This window comes from Oncorhynchus masou, unplaced genomic scaffold (assembly GCF_036934945.1).
Source record: "Oncorhynchus masou masou isolate Uvic2021 unplaced genomic scaffold, UVic_Omas_1.1 unplaced_scaffold_808, whole genome shotgun sequence".
NCBI lineage: Eukaryota > Metazoa > Chordata > Actinopteri > Salmoniformes > Salmonidae > Oncorhynchus > Oncorhynchus masou.
The window spans coordinates 76,049-90,856 of record NW_027014552.1 but is presented as its reverse complement, the minus strand read 5'-3'; the positions used below and the strand labels follow the sequence as shown (position 1 = coordinate 90,856).

General features: G+C 44.2%; 1 protein-coding gene across 1 annotated transcript in view; it reads left to right on the top strand.

The window, feature by feature from the left end:
* Nucleotides 1–14,808, top strand: part of LOC135537530 (probable ATP-dependent RNA helicase DDX52) — a 42,016-nt gene that overhangs the window by 12,328 nt on the left and 14,880 nt on the right. The window contains exons 6-9 of the mRNA XM_064963666.1: nucleotides 1,843–1,954; nucleotides 2,225–2,291; nucleotides 5,063–5,266; nucleotides 6,968–7,058. Coding sequence (XP_064819738.1) covers nucleotides 1,843–1,954; nucleotides 2,225–2,291; nucleotides 5,063–5,266; nucleotides 6,968–7,058 — 474 coding nt within the window. The remainder of the gene's footprint in view (nucleotides 1–1,842; nucleotides 1,955–2,224; nucleotides 2,292–5,062; nucleotides 5,267–6,967; nucleotides 7,059–14,808) is intronic.

The following is a 14,808-nucleotide window of genomic DNA, read 5'->3' as shown; positions in this document are numbered from 1 at the left end:
TGTGTATGGTGTAGATTAAATTGTTTTTTTTAACCTTCAATAATTTTTAGAATGAGGCTGTAACAAAAGGTGGAAAAGGTCACGGAGTCTGAATACTTACCGCAGCCATGAGGGCATTGGCCCCCCCCACTGGGGAGCTGGACCAGCCAATCAGAATACATTTTCCTACAAGGGCTTTATTACAGACACAAATACTCCTCAGCTTTCCGGTTGGCTGGTCTCAGACAATACTCCAGGTGTAGAAGCCGGATGTGAAGGTCCTTGGCTGGCATGGTTACACGTGGTCTGCGGTTGTGAGGCAATGACAAATTCTCAAAAATGAATGAGGTGGCTTATGGTAGAGAAATTACCCTTCAATTATCTGACAACAGCTTTGGTGGACATTCCTACAGTCAGCATGCCAATTGCATGCTCCCTCAACTTGACACATCTGTGGCATTGTGTTGTGTGACAACTGCACATTTTAGAGTGGCCTTTTATTGACCCCAGCAGAAGGTTCACCTGTGTAATGATCATGCTGTTTAATCAGCTTCTTGATATACAGTATACTGCTGTTACTGTCTATCTATCCTTTACCCCTACCTACAGTATACTGCTGTTACTGTCTATCTATCCTTTACCCCTACCTACAGTATACTGCTGTTACTGTCTATCTATCCTTTACCCCTACCTACAGTATACTGCTGTTACTGTCTTTCTATCCTTTACCCCTACCTACATTATACTGCTGTTACTGTCTATCTATCCTTTACCCCTACCTACAGTATACTGCTGTTACTGTCTATTATCTATCCTTTACCCCTACCTACAGTATACTGCTGTTACTGTCTATTATCTATCCTTTACCCCTACCTACAGTATACTGCTGTTACTGTCTATTATCTATCCTTTGCCCCTACCTACAGTATACTGCTGTTACTGTCTTATCTATCCTTTACCCCTACCTACAGTATACTGCTGTTACTGTCTATTATCTATCCTTTACCCCTACCTACAGTATACTGCTGTTACTGTCTAGTATCTATCCTTTACCCCTACCTACAGTATACTGCTGTTACTGTCTATTATCTATCCTTTACCCCTACCTACAGTATACTGCTGTTACTGTCTATTATCTATCCTTTACCCCTACCTACAGTATACTGCTGTTACTGTCTAGTATCTATCCTTTACCCCTACCTACAGTATACTGCTGTTACTGTCTATTATCTACCCTTTACCCCTACCTACAGCATACTGCTGTTACTGTCTATTATCTATCCTTTAACACCTACCTACAGTATACTGCTGTTACTGTCTATTATCTATCCTTTACCCCTACCTACAGTATACTGCTGTTACTGTCTATTATCTATCCTTTACCCCTACCTACAGTATACTGCTGTTACTGTCTATTATCTATCCTTTACCCCTACCTACAGTATACTGCTGTTACTGTCTATTATCTATCCTTTACCCCTACCTACAGTATACTGCTGTTACTGTCTATCTATCCTTTACCCCTACCTACAGTATACTGCTGTTACTGTCTGTACTCCGTGTTTTTAGCCAACTTATCGTTAGTCGTTGTGTATTTTTATTCCTGGGGTTATAATTGTTCTATGTTTCTCTCTGCATTGTTGGGAAGGGCACGTCGGGAAACATTTCACTGTTAGTTTACATCTGTTGTTTACCAAACAAGTACAATTTGATTTGACATTGTTGCATGTGTATTTTTATGCTGTGTTAGAATGTTGTGTTGATTGAATGTTGGGTTGTTAGAATGTTGTTGCGTTGTTAGAATGTTGTGTTGCTGTGTTAGAATGTTGTGTTATGTTGTTACAATGTTGTGTTGTTGTGTAGACCCACAGGGAGTTGGTGCGTCTGTCGGAGGGCGTCGGGTTCAGAGTTCACATACTAGACAAGGCCTCCATGGCAGCCAGGAAATACGTTCCCAGCTCTCACAAGAAATCTGGTACAAAGACAATATTCAAATGATCTGTAAAATGCGCTGGGACCTGTTTACTAATGAGACCGAGACCAGCACAACAGCCCTCACTCATTTTCTATTTTTTTGTCTCTCCCCCTCTCTCTCTGCCCCCCCCTCTCTCTCCCCCTCTCTCTCTGCCCTCCCCCTCTCTCTCCCTCTCTCTCTGTCTCCCCCCTCTCTCTCTGTCCCCCCCCTCTCTCTCTCTGTCCCCCTCTCTCCCCCCCCTCTCTCTGTCCCCCCTCTCTCTCTGTCTAGATATTCTGATCAGTACCCCCAATAGACTGGTGTTCCTCCTGAAGCAGGATGCTATAGACCTCAGCAGGTCAGTTCCCTCTGTGTGTGTTGGCTCTATGTTGGTTGAGGGCTATTGTAACAGGTTTTGTTTGTCAATACTGTGTGTGTTAAACACATCCACACATATTATTATTACCCGTGGTGACCAGAAGTCAAAACATTTGACCAACTGGGCTCACAAGGTCAAACGCTATTTCTAAGTTGTTTAGGGTTAAGGTTAGAATTAGGGTTAGGAGCTAAGGTTAGAATTAGGGTTAGGAGCTAAGGTTAGAATTAGGGTTAGGAGCTAAGGTTAGAATTAGGGTTAGGAGCTAAGGTTAGAATTAGGGTTAGGAGCTAAGGTTAGAATTAGGGTTAGGAGCTAAGGTTAGAATTAGGGTTAGGAGCTAAGGTTAGAATTAGGGTTAGGAGCTAAGGTTAGAATTAGGGTTGGGAGCTAAGGTTAGAATTAGGGTTTGGAGCTAAGGTTAGAATTAGGGTTTGGAGCTAAGGTTAGAATTAGGGTTTGGAGCTAAGGTTAGAATTAGGGTTTGGAGCTAAGGTTAGAATTAGGGTTTGGAGCTAAGGTTAGAATTAGGGTTTGGAGCTAAGGTTAGAATTAGGGTTGGGAGCTAAGGTTAGAATTAGGGTTGGGAGCTAAGGTTAGAATTAGGGTTGGGAGCTAAGGTTAGAATTAGGGTTTGGAGCTAAGGTTAGAATTAGGGTTTGGAGCTAAGGTTAGAATTAGGGTTTGGAGCTAAGGTTAGAATTAGGGTTTGGAGCTAAGTTAGAATTAGGGTTAGGAGCTAAGGTTAGAATTAGGGTTTGGGAGCTAAGGTTAGAATTAGGGTTGGGAGCTAAGGTTAGAATTAGGGTTTGGAGCTAAGGTTAGAATTAGGCTTGGGAGCTAAGGTTAGAATTAGGGTTATGTTTTGTGGTTCGGGGAAATAGGATTTTGAATGGGACAGAGATGTATGTCCCCATAAGGTTAGTTTGGGCTGGGCGATATGACCAAAATATATCACGGTGTTTAAGAAAAAAATGGTCCTATAGTTAATGTGCTTTGAGTAATGACCCCAGTGTGGCAACATACATTCTATGTGATTTCAATGAGTCTTTCTCCTTTCTGTTTTATACTGTTCAATTCAACCAAAACCATTTTCATACATTTCTGTGTTTCCTGCACTGGGGATCATTTCCACACTGCCGTAAGACTGGCCACAAATACTAGGGCTTATTTATAACCAAATGTTGCAATTGGACTTGCGATTAAGAGCAAAACACTTATAATAGTGGGCACTTTGAATACTGTGTTGTTTGAGATGAAAATGCCAGGGAGGAGTTATTGTGACAGGGTAGGAACCAAAGTGTTGATAAGTGTTTCCTTGGGGACCCTATAATCTTTGGCTACATTAAATGTTTCTTCATGTAGCCGCCATATTCATGCTATAACTATTCCTCTTTGATTTAGAAGATACTTTTTTTTCGCAAACTTGCTAAGAACTTTGCAGATGTAAGAAACAAGCTAATAGTGTAATTATGGAATGCTAGTGGATTTATATTAAGAAGCAAAATGGAAACAACGTTGTCGCATGTGCTGCGTAGAACCTCACAGTGGTGGTGTCATAATACCCATAAAACCTAGTGGTCAAACAGGGAAATGGGTCCATTGTTTTTTCACCATTAATTTTGTATTTATTTTAGAAACACTTAAATTAAGGGCTGTGTTTCGTGTCGTCTTTACCCTGGCGTGACGTTTTGATTACCATGTACATCCCTCTCGGACAAGGTCACTTTTATCAATATATTCGGGCTCTACTTACTCAGATTCTAAAATGCTAATTTGCATCAAAGTCGACATTATGCAAGACTACAAATCCCTGCAAGCTCCTGCACATCATCTCTATCTGGCACCTTTGCTAACATATTGTCAATTTAAAACTTGCACAAGTTTTCACAGAATTGTCAATTTTTTAAGAAATGTAGCCAATTTGATTCATTACTACATATAGCTAACATTAGATAGTTAATCCAGACATTCTTACCTTTGCTTCGATTCGGCGATTCGGCTAGATCATGGTGGCATTTGTAGTTCTTTATATCAGACACATTAGCAGCTAAATGCCATTTCATTTTTGGCGAGTAAATGCAGCCGACTATATTGATAAGTCTCATTGTAAACCTACGAGAAACACATCCCTTATTTTAAGTGTTTCTAAAATAAAACAATTATTGTGAAAAAACAATGGAACCATTTCCCTGTTTGACCACTAGGCTTTATGGGGATTATGACTCATACTGTGGTACTCGATTGACCATGCAGACTGAACACAAGTGTCCCTGGCAAGTAAAGTCAAAATGCGCTCCTTGAGTGACAGGGGGGCGGGGCTAGAAAGTGGCTTAGAGAGATGACCCAAGTAGCCAAGTCAACTATAAAAACGGACGTCACACACAGCGTATCACATTTAACAAACCAAACGTTCAAATATCGTTCTAGAATGTAAACACCCAACCAGGTCCCTGCATCAATATCTGTGTATAGTAAAATACGGTATACCGCCCAGGTCTAGCTACAGCCAATCAGCCTTCACAACCTGCTGGCTCTGAAAGCTGGTATAGAAGGTAAACACCCAACCAGGTCCCTGCATCAATATCTGTGTATAGTAAAATATGGTGTAGCGCCCAGCCCTAAGGTTAGTTTTACAAGACTGTGTTATTTCTGTGTTTTTGGGTCTGATATGTTGGTTGAGGGCTGTCGTAGCAGGGTTTGTTTGTTAATACTGTGTGTGTGTGTGTGTGTGTGTGTGTGTGTGCGCTCAGTGTGGAATGGTTGGTGGTGGATGAGAGCGATAAGCTGTTTGAGGATGGTCGTAGTGGCTTCAGAGAGCAGCTAGCAGCAGTGTTCCAGGCGTGTTCCTCTCCACGGGTCAGACGAGCGCTCTTCAGTGCTACCTGTGCTCCAGACGTGGAACAGTGGTCTCGCCTCAACCTCGACAACCTGGTCTCTGTCAACATTGGACACAGGTACTCCACCACCCACAGTCCCCTGTTCTACTGTACTACACTACATTTACATTACATTTAAGTCATTTAGCAGACGCTCTTATCCAGAGCGACTTACAAATTGGTGAATTCACCTTCTGACATCCAGTGGAACAGCCACTTTACAATAGTGCATCTAAATCATTAAGGGGGGGTGGTGAGAAGGATTACTTATCCTATCCTAGGTATTCCTTGAAGAGGTGGGGTTTCAGGTGTCTCCGGAAGGTGGTGATTGACTCCGCTGTCCTGGCGTCGTGAGGGAGTTTGTTCCACCATTGGGGGGCCAGAGCAGCGAACAGTTTTGACTGGGCTGAGCTGGAACTGTACTTCCTCAATGGTAGGGAGGCGAGCAGGCCAGAGGTGGATGAACGCAGTGCCCTTGCTTGGGTGTAGGGCCTGATCAGAGCCTGGAGGTACTGCGGTGCCGTTCCCCTCACAGCTCCGTAGGCAAGCACCATGGTCTTGTAGCGGATGCGAGCTTCAACTGGAAGCCAGTCCCCTGTTCTACTATACTACACTACCCACAGTCCCCTGTTCCACTGTACCCCGCCACCCACTGTCCCCTGTTCCACTGTACCCCGCCACCCACGGCCCCCTGTTCCACTGTACCACGGCCCCCTGTTCCACTGTACCCCGCCACCCACTGGCCCCCTGTTCCACTGTACCCCGCCACCCACGGCCCCCTGTTCCACTGTACCCCGCTACCCATAACTGCCCTCTCTTTGCAGAGCCGTGGTTGAGTGGTAACACTGAGCACATGAACAAAGCTCCCCACCTTATACCGGGGTTCAACCCTTCTAACTGTATCTCCGGTCTGTAATCTCCTTCTAACTGTATCTCCTGTCTGTAATCTCCTTCTAACTGTATCTCCTGTCTGTAATCTCCTTCTAACTGTATCTCCGGTTTGTAATCTCCTTCTAACTGTATCTCCGGTCTGTAATCTCCTTCTAACTGTATCTCCTGTCTGTAATCTCCTTCTAACTGTATCTCCGGTCTGTAATCCCCTTCTAACTGTATCTCCGGTCTGTAATCTCCTTCTAACTGTATCTCCGGTCTGTAATCCCCTTCTAACTGTATCTCCGGTCTGTAATCCCCTTCTAACTGTATCTCCGGTCTGTAATCCCCTTCTAACTGTATCTCCGGTCTGTAATCCCCTTCTAACTGTATCTCCGGTCTGTAATCTCCTTCTAACTGTATCTCCGGTTTGTAATCTCCTTCTAACTGTATCTCCGGTTTGTAATCTCCTTCTAACTGTATCTCCTGTCTGTAATCTCCTTCTAACTGTATCTCCGGTCTGTAATCCCCTTCTAACTGTATCTCCTGTCTGTAATCTCCTTCTAACTGTATCTCCGGTCTGTAATCTCCTTCTAACTGTATCTCCGGTCTGTAATCCCCTTCTAACTGTATCTCCGGTCTGTAATCCCCTTCTAACTGTATCTCCGGTCTGTAATCTCCTTCTAACTGTATCTCCGGTCTGTAATCTCCTTCTAACTGTATCTCCGGTCTGTAATCCACCTTCTAACTGTATCTCCGGTCTGTAATCTCCTTCTAACTGTATCTCCGGTCTGTAATCCCCTTCTAACTGTATCTCCGGTCTGTAATCCCCTTCTAACTGTATCTCCGGTCTGTAATCTCCTTCAGAACCATCTAAAAGAGTTTCAAAACGATTGTGTGTGTTCTCAGGAACTCTGCAGTAGAGACAGTAGAACAGGAGCTGCTGTTTGTTGGAACGGAGAACGGGAAGTTACTGGCCGTGAGGGACATCATCAAGAAGGTACACACACATCACCTTACACTCCAAATAAATCTAATCAAATGTTTTTAGTCAAATACAACAGGTGTAGTAGACCTCACAGTGAAATGCTGAATACAACAGGTGTAGTAGACCTCACAGTGAAATGCTGAATAGAACAGGTGTAGACGACCTCACAGTGAAATGCTGAAGACAACAGGTGTAGTAGACCTTACAGTGAAATGCTGAATACAACAGGTGTAGTAGACCTTACAGTGAAATGCTGAATAGAACAGGTGTAGACGACCTCACAGTGAAATGCTGAATACAACAGGTGTAGTAGACCTCACAGTGAAATGCTGAATACAACAGGTGTAGTAGACCTCACAGTGAAATGCTGAATACAACAGGTGTAGTAGACCTTACAGTGAAATGCTGAATACAACAGGTGTAGACCTTACAGTGAAATGCTGAATACAACAGGTGTAGACGACCTCACAGTGAAATGCTGAATAGAACAGGTGTAGTAGACCTTACAGTGAAATGCTGAATACAACAGGTGTAGTAGACCTTACAGTGAAATGCAGAATACAACAGGTGTAGTAGACCTTACAGTGAAATGCTGAATACAACAGGTGTAGTAGACCTCACAGTGAAATGCTGAATACAACAGGTGTAGTAGACCTTACAGTGAAATGCTGAATACAACAGGTGTAGTAGACCTCCCAGTGAAATGCTGAATACAACAGGCATAGTAGACCTCACAGTGAAATGCTGAATACAACAGGTGTAGTAGACCTCACAGTGAAATGCTGAATACAACAGGTGTAGTAGACCTCGCAGTGAAATGCTGAATACAACAGGTGTAGTAGACCTCACAGTGAAATGCTGAATACAACAGGTGTAGTAGACCTTACAGTGAAATGCTGAATACAACAGGTGTCGTAGACCTTACAGTGAAATGCTGAATACAACAGGTGTAGTAGACCTCACAGTTAAATGCTGAATACAACAGGTGTAGTAGACCTTACAGTGAAATGCTGAATACAACAGGTGTAGTAGACCTCACAGTGAAATGCTGAATACAACAGGTGTAGTAGACATCACAGTGAAATGCTGAATACAACAGGTGTAGTAGACCTCGCAGTGAAATGCTGAATACAACAGGTGTAGTAGACCTCGCAGTGAAATGCTGAATACAACAGGTGTAGTAGACCTCACAGTGAAATGCTGAATACAACAGGTGTAGTAGACCTCACAGTGAAATGATGAATACAATAGGTGTAGTAGACCTCACAGTGAAATGCTGAATACAACAGGTGTAGTAGACCTCACAGTGAAATGCTGAATACAACAGGTGTAGTAGACCTCACAGTGAAATGCTGAATACAACAGGTGTAGTAGACCTTACAGTGAAATGCTGACTACAACAGGTGTAGTAGACCTTACAGTGAAATGCTGACTACAACAGGTGTAGTAGACCTCACAGTGAAATGCTGAATACAACAGGTGTAGTAGACCTCACAGTGAAATGCTGAATACAACAGGTGTAGTAGACCTCACAGTGAAATGCTGAATACAACAGGTGTAGTAGACCTTACAGTGAAATGATGAATACAATAGGTGTAGTAGACCTCACAGTGAAATGCTGAATACAACAGGTGTAGTAGACCTCACAGTGAAATGCTGAATACAACAGGTGTAGTAGACCTTACAGTGAAATGATGAATACAACAGGTGTAGTAGACCTCACAGTGAAATGCTGAATACAACAGGTGTAGTAGACCTCACAGTGAAATGCTGAATACAACAGGTGTAGTAGACCTTACAGTGAAATGATGAATACAACAGGTGTAGTAGACCTTACAGTGAAATGCTGAATACAACAGGTGTAGGAGACCTCACAGTGAAATGCTGAATACAACAGGTGTAGTAGACCTCACAGTGAAATGCTGAATACAACAGGTGTAGTAGACCTTACAGTGAAATGATGAATACAACAGGTGTAGTAGACCTCACAGTGAAATGCTGAATACAACAGGTGTAGGAGACTTCACAGTGAAATGTTTACTTACAAGCTCTTAACCAACAATGCAGTTAAAAAAAAAAACTAAAACAAATAAAATTAACAAGTAATTAAAGAGCAGCAGTAAAATAACAATAGCGAGACTATATACAGGGGCCTACTGGTACAGAGTAAATGTGCGGGGGCACCGGTTAGTTGAGGTAATATGTAAATGTAGGGAGAGTTATTAAAGTGACTTCATACAACATAACAACAGAGTAGCAGCGGTGTAAAGGGGGGGGGGGGGGCAATGCCAATAGTCTGGGTAGCCATTTGATTAGATGTTCGGGAGTCTTATGGTTTGGGGGTACAAGCTGTTTAGAAGCCTCTTGGACCTAGACTTGGTGCTCCGGTACCGCTTGCTGCTTTCCACACAGACCTACTGTAGTGCCTTGCGGTCGGAGGCCAAGCAGTTGCTATACCATGCAGTGATGCAACCAGTTAGGATGTTCTCGATGGTGCAGCTGTTGAACCTTTTGAGGATCTGAGGACCCATGCCACATCTTTTCAGATTCCTGAGGTGTTGTTGTGCCCTCTTCACAACTGTCTTGGTGTGTTTGGACCATTCCAGTTTGTTGTTGATGAGAACGCCAAGGAACTTGAAGCTCTCAACCTGCTCTACTGCAGCCTCGTCTATGAGAATGGGCGCATGCTCTGTCCTCTTTTTCCTGTAGTCCACAATCATCTCCTTTGTCTTGCTCACGTTGAGGATAGAGGTTGTTGTCGTGCACCACACGGTACGGTCTCTGACCTCCTTCCTATAGGAAGTCTCGTCGTTGTCGGTGATCAGTCCTACCACTGTTGTGTCATCGGAAAACTTAATGATCGTGTTGGAGTCGTGCCTGGCCATGCAGTCATGAGTGAACAGGGAGTACAGGAGGGGAATGAGCACGCACCCCTGAGGGGCCCCTGTGTTGAGGATCAGCGTGACGGATGCGTTGTTACCTACCCTTAATACCTGGGGGTGGCCCGTAAAGAAGTCCAGGATCCAGTTGCAGAGGGGGGTGTTTAGTACTAGGGTCCTTAGCTTATTGATGAGCGTTGAGGGTACTATGGTGTTGAACTCTGAGCTGTAGTCAATGAACAGCATTCTCACATAGGTGTTCCTTCTGTCCAGGTCTGAAAGGCCAGTGTGGAGTGCAATAGAGATTGCATCATCTGTGGATCTGTTGGGATGGTATGCAAATTGGAGTGGTTCTAGGGTTTCTGGGATAATGGTGTTGATGTGAGCCATGACCAGCCTTTCAAAGCATTTCATGGATATTTGAGTGATTTGTGTGCTACGGGTCAGTAATCATTTAGGCAGGTTAACTTTGTTTTCTTGGGCGCAGGGACTATGGCGGTCTGCTTAAAACAACTTAGTACTACAGACTCAGACAGGGAGACATTGAAAATGTCAGTGAAAACACTTGTCAGTTGGTCAAAGCATGCTCACAGTACACTTCCTGGTTATCCGTCGAGCCATGCGGCATTGTGAATGTTGACCTATTTTAACCTGTTTGGGGTAGGGGGGGCAGCATTTTCACCTTTGGATAAATAGCGTGCCCAAACTGAACTGCCTCCTACTCTGTCCCAGATCCTAATATATGCATATTATTAGTATTGGATAGAAAACACTCTGAAGTTTCTAAAACTGTTTGAATCCTGTCTGTGAGTATAACAGAACTTATTTAGCAGGCGAAACCCCGAGGACAAACCATTCAGATATTTTTTTTTTTGAGGTCACTCTCTTTTCAATGCGTTTTCATCGGGAATCCAGAATTCTTAACGACTTTCCTGCAGTTCTTACCGCTTCCACTGGATGTCACCAGTTTGTAGAAATTGGTTGAGGTTTTTCCTTTGTGTAATGAAGAAGTACCATAGCTCAGAACGATAGTCACTTCATGTGTACCTTTTGATAGAGGCGCTTAACCAGAAAAGTAGCGTCAGTTTGTTTTGCTCATGTATTGAACACAGATCATCCCGTCTTCAATTTGATCGATTATATACGTTTAGAAATACCTGAAGTTGTATTACAAAAGTAGTTTGAAATGTTTTAGCAAAGTTTACAGGTAACTTTTGAGATATTTTGTAGCGACGTTGTGTAAGTTGGAAGCTGTGTTTTTCTGGATCAAACACGCCAAATAAATTGATATTTTGGGTATTTTTCAACTGAATTAATTGAACAAAAGGACCATTTGTGATGTTTATGGGACATATTGGAGTGCCAACAAAAGAAGCTCGTCAAAGGTAAGGCATGATTTATATTTTATTTCTGCGTTTTGTGTCGCGCCTGCAGAGTTGAAATATGCTACTCTCTCATTGTTTACTGTTGTGCCATCATCAGATAATAGCATCTTATGCTTTCGCCGAAAAGCCTTTTTGAAATCTGACATGTTGGCTGGATTCACAACGAGTGTCGCTTTAATTTATCTTGCATGTTAAATTTAATGAAGGTTTGATTTTTATAGAAATGTATTTGAATTTGGCGCTCTGCATTATCCCTGGCTATTGGCCATGTGGGACGCAAGCGTCCCGCCTACCCCTGAGAGGTTAAGGTCTTACTCACATCGGCTGCGGAGAGCGTGATCACGCTGCCTTTCGGAACAGCTGCTGCTCTCATGCAGGTTTTAGTATTATTTGCCTCGAAGCAAGCATATAAGTAATTTAGCTCGTCTGGTAGGCTCGTGTCACTGGGCAGCTCTCGGCTGTGCTTCCCTTTCTAGTCTGTAATGGTTTGCAAGCCCTGCCACATCTGACTAGCATCAGAGCCGGTGTAGTACGATTCGATTTTAGTCCTGTATTAACCCTTTGCCTGTGATGGTTCGTCAGAGGGCATAGCGGGATTTCTTCTACACTTTCAGGTTAGAGTCCCGCTCCTTGAAAGTGGCAGCTCTTGCCTTTAGCTCAGTGAGGATGTTGCCTGTAATCCATGACTTCTGGTTGGGGTATGTACGTACGGTCACTGTGGGGATGACGTCATCGATATCCTTATTGATGAAGCCAGTGACTGACGTGGTGTACTCCTCAATGCCATCGGAGTCATTCTGGAACATATTCCAGTCTGTGACAGCAACACCGTCCTGTAGCTTAGCATCTGCTGCATCTGAACACTTCTTTTATTTATCTACTCACTGCTGCTTCCTGCTTTCATTTTTGCATGTAAGCAGGAATCAGGAGGATAGAATTATGGTCAGATTTGCCAAATGGAGGGTGAGGGAGAGCTTTTGTACATTTCTCTGTGTGTGGAGTAAAGGTGGTTCAGAGTTTTTTTTTCTCCCCTCTGATTGCACATTTAACATGCTGATAGAAATTTGGTAAAACGGATTTAAGTTTCCCTGCATTAAAGTCCCCGGCCACTAGGAGCACCGCCTCTGGGTGAGTTTTCTTGTGTTGGTCGTTCAGCACCAGAAGGGGTAGTGATATGGAGGACTAACCGATGAGGGGATGTATTGGTCGTTTAGCACCAGAAGGGGTAGTGATATGGAGGACTAACCGATGAGGGGATGTATTGGTCGTTCAGCACCAGAAGGGGTAGTGATATGGAGGACTAACCGATGAGGGGATGTATTGGTCGTTCAGCACCAGAAGGGGTAGTGATATGGAGGACTAACCGATGAGGGGATGTGTTGGTCGTTCAGCACCAGAAGGGGTAGTGATATGGAGGACTAATCGATGAGGGGATGTGTTGGTCGTTCAGCACCAGAAGGGGTAGTGATATGGAGGACTAACCGATGAGGGGATGTATTGGTCGTTCAGCACCAGAAGGGGTAGTGATATGGAGGACTAATCGATGAGGGGATGTGTTGGTCGTTCAGCACCAGAAGGGGTAGTGATATGGAGGACTAACCGATGAGGGGATGTGTTGGTCGTTCAGCACCAGAAGGGGTAGTGATATGGAGGACTAATCGATGAGGGGATGTGTTGGTCGTTCAGCACCAGAAGGGGTAGTGATATGGAGGACTAACCGATGAGGGGATGTGTTGGTCGTTCAGCACCAGAAGGGGTAGTGATATGGAGGACTAACCGATGAGGGGATGTATTGGTTGTTCAGCACCAGAAGGGGTAGTGATATGGAGGACTAACCGATGCAGGGGATGTATTGGTACAGTTTCAGCACCAGAAGGGGTAGTGATATGGAGGACTAACCGATGAGGGGATGTGTTGGTCGTTCAGCACCAGAAGGGGTAGTGATATGGAGGACTAACCGATGAGGGGATGTATTGGTCGTTCAGCACCAGAAGGGGTAGTGATATGGAGGACTAACCGATGAGGGGATGTATTGGTCGTTCAGCACCAGAAGGGGTAGTGATATGGAGGACTAACCGATGAGGGGATGTATTGGTCGTTCAGCACCAGAAGGGGTAGTGATATGGAGGACTAACCGATGCAGGGGATGTATTGGTCGTTCAGCACCAGAAGGAGTAGTGATATGGAGGACTAACCGATGAGGGGATGTGTTGGTCGTTCAGCACCAGAAGGGGTAGTGATATGGAGGACTAACCGATGAGGGGATGTATTGGTCGTTCAGCACCAGAAGGGGTAGTGATATGGAGGACTAACCGATGAGGGGATGTATTGGTCGTTCAGCACCAGAAGGGGTAGTGATATGGAGGACTAACCGATGAGGGGATGTGTTGGTCGTTCAGCACCAGAAGGGGTAGTGATATGGAGGACTAACCGATGAGGGGATGTATTGGTCGTTCAGCACCAGAAGGGGTAGTGATATGGAGGACTAACCGTTGAGGGGATATATTGGTCGTTCAGCACCAGAAGGGGTAGTGATATGGAGGACTAACCGATGCAGGGGATGTATTGGTCGTTCAGCACCAGAAGGGGTAGTGATATGGAGGACTAACCGATGAGGGGATGTATTGGTCGTTCAGCACCAGAAGGGGTAGTGATATGGAGGACTAACCGATGAGGGGATGTATTGGTCGTTCAGCACCAGAAGGGGTAGTGATATGGAGGACTAACCGATGAGGGGATGTGTTGGTCGTTCAGCACCAGAAGGGGTAGTGATATGGAGGACTAACCGATGAGGGGATGTATTGGTCGTTCAGCACCAGAAAGGGTAGTGATATGGAGGACTAACCGATGAGGGGATGTGTTGGTCGTTCAGCACCAGAAGGGGTAGTGATATGGAGGACTAACCGATGAGGGGATGTATTGGTCGTTCAGCACCAGAAGGGGTAGTGATATGGAGGACTAACAGATGAGGGGATGTATTGGTTGGGAAGTCGTAGTTCAACACCAGAAGGGGTTTAGTCTCTGTTCGACTGTGTATTCAGCATCGGCTGCCATATTTTGTAGAATATAGGAGCTAAAACTTTCCATATGCATTACATTTCGTAAATGCTTTAACCACATTTAAAAGGTAGGTACAGTTTCCAATTTCCAAAATTGTATTGGATTGTTTAAACAGCCACGGTTGGTGATTTACTGCCATCTACAAGTATTACATTTGGATCAGGAGTATAGAGGGGTTGGTTGTTTAGCAAGAACACTGACACGTGGACAACGACTTGGCAAAACAGGCTTGGTTGGTTTAGACCAGGAGTTTTCAACCGGGGGTCTGTGAAAATACACTGAACAGATCCCAGACATTTCACATATCCACAAAAAGCTTTCTCTCAACCGTTGTGCACAAATGTGTTTACATCCCTGTTAGTGAGCATTTCTCCTTTTCCAAGATAATCCATCCACCTGCCAAGTGTGGCATATCAAGAAAGGGATTAAACAGCATGG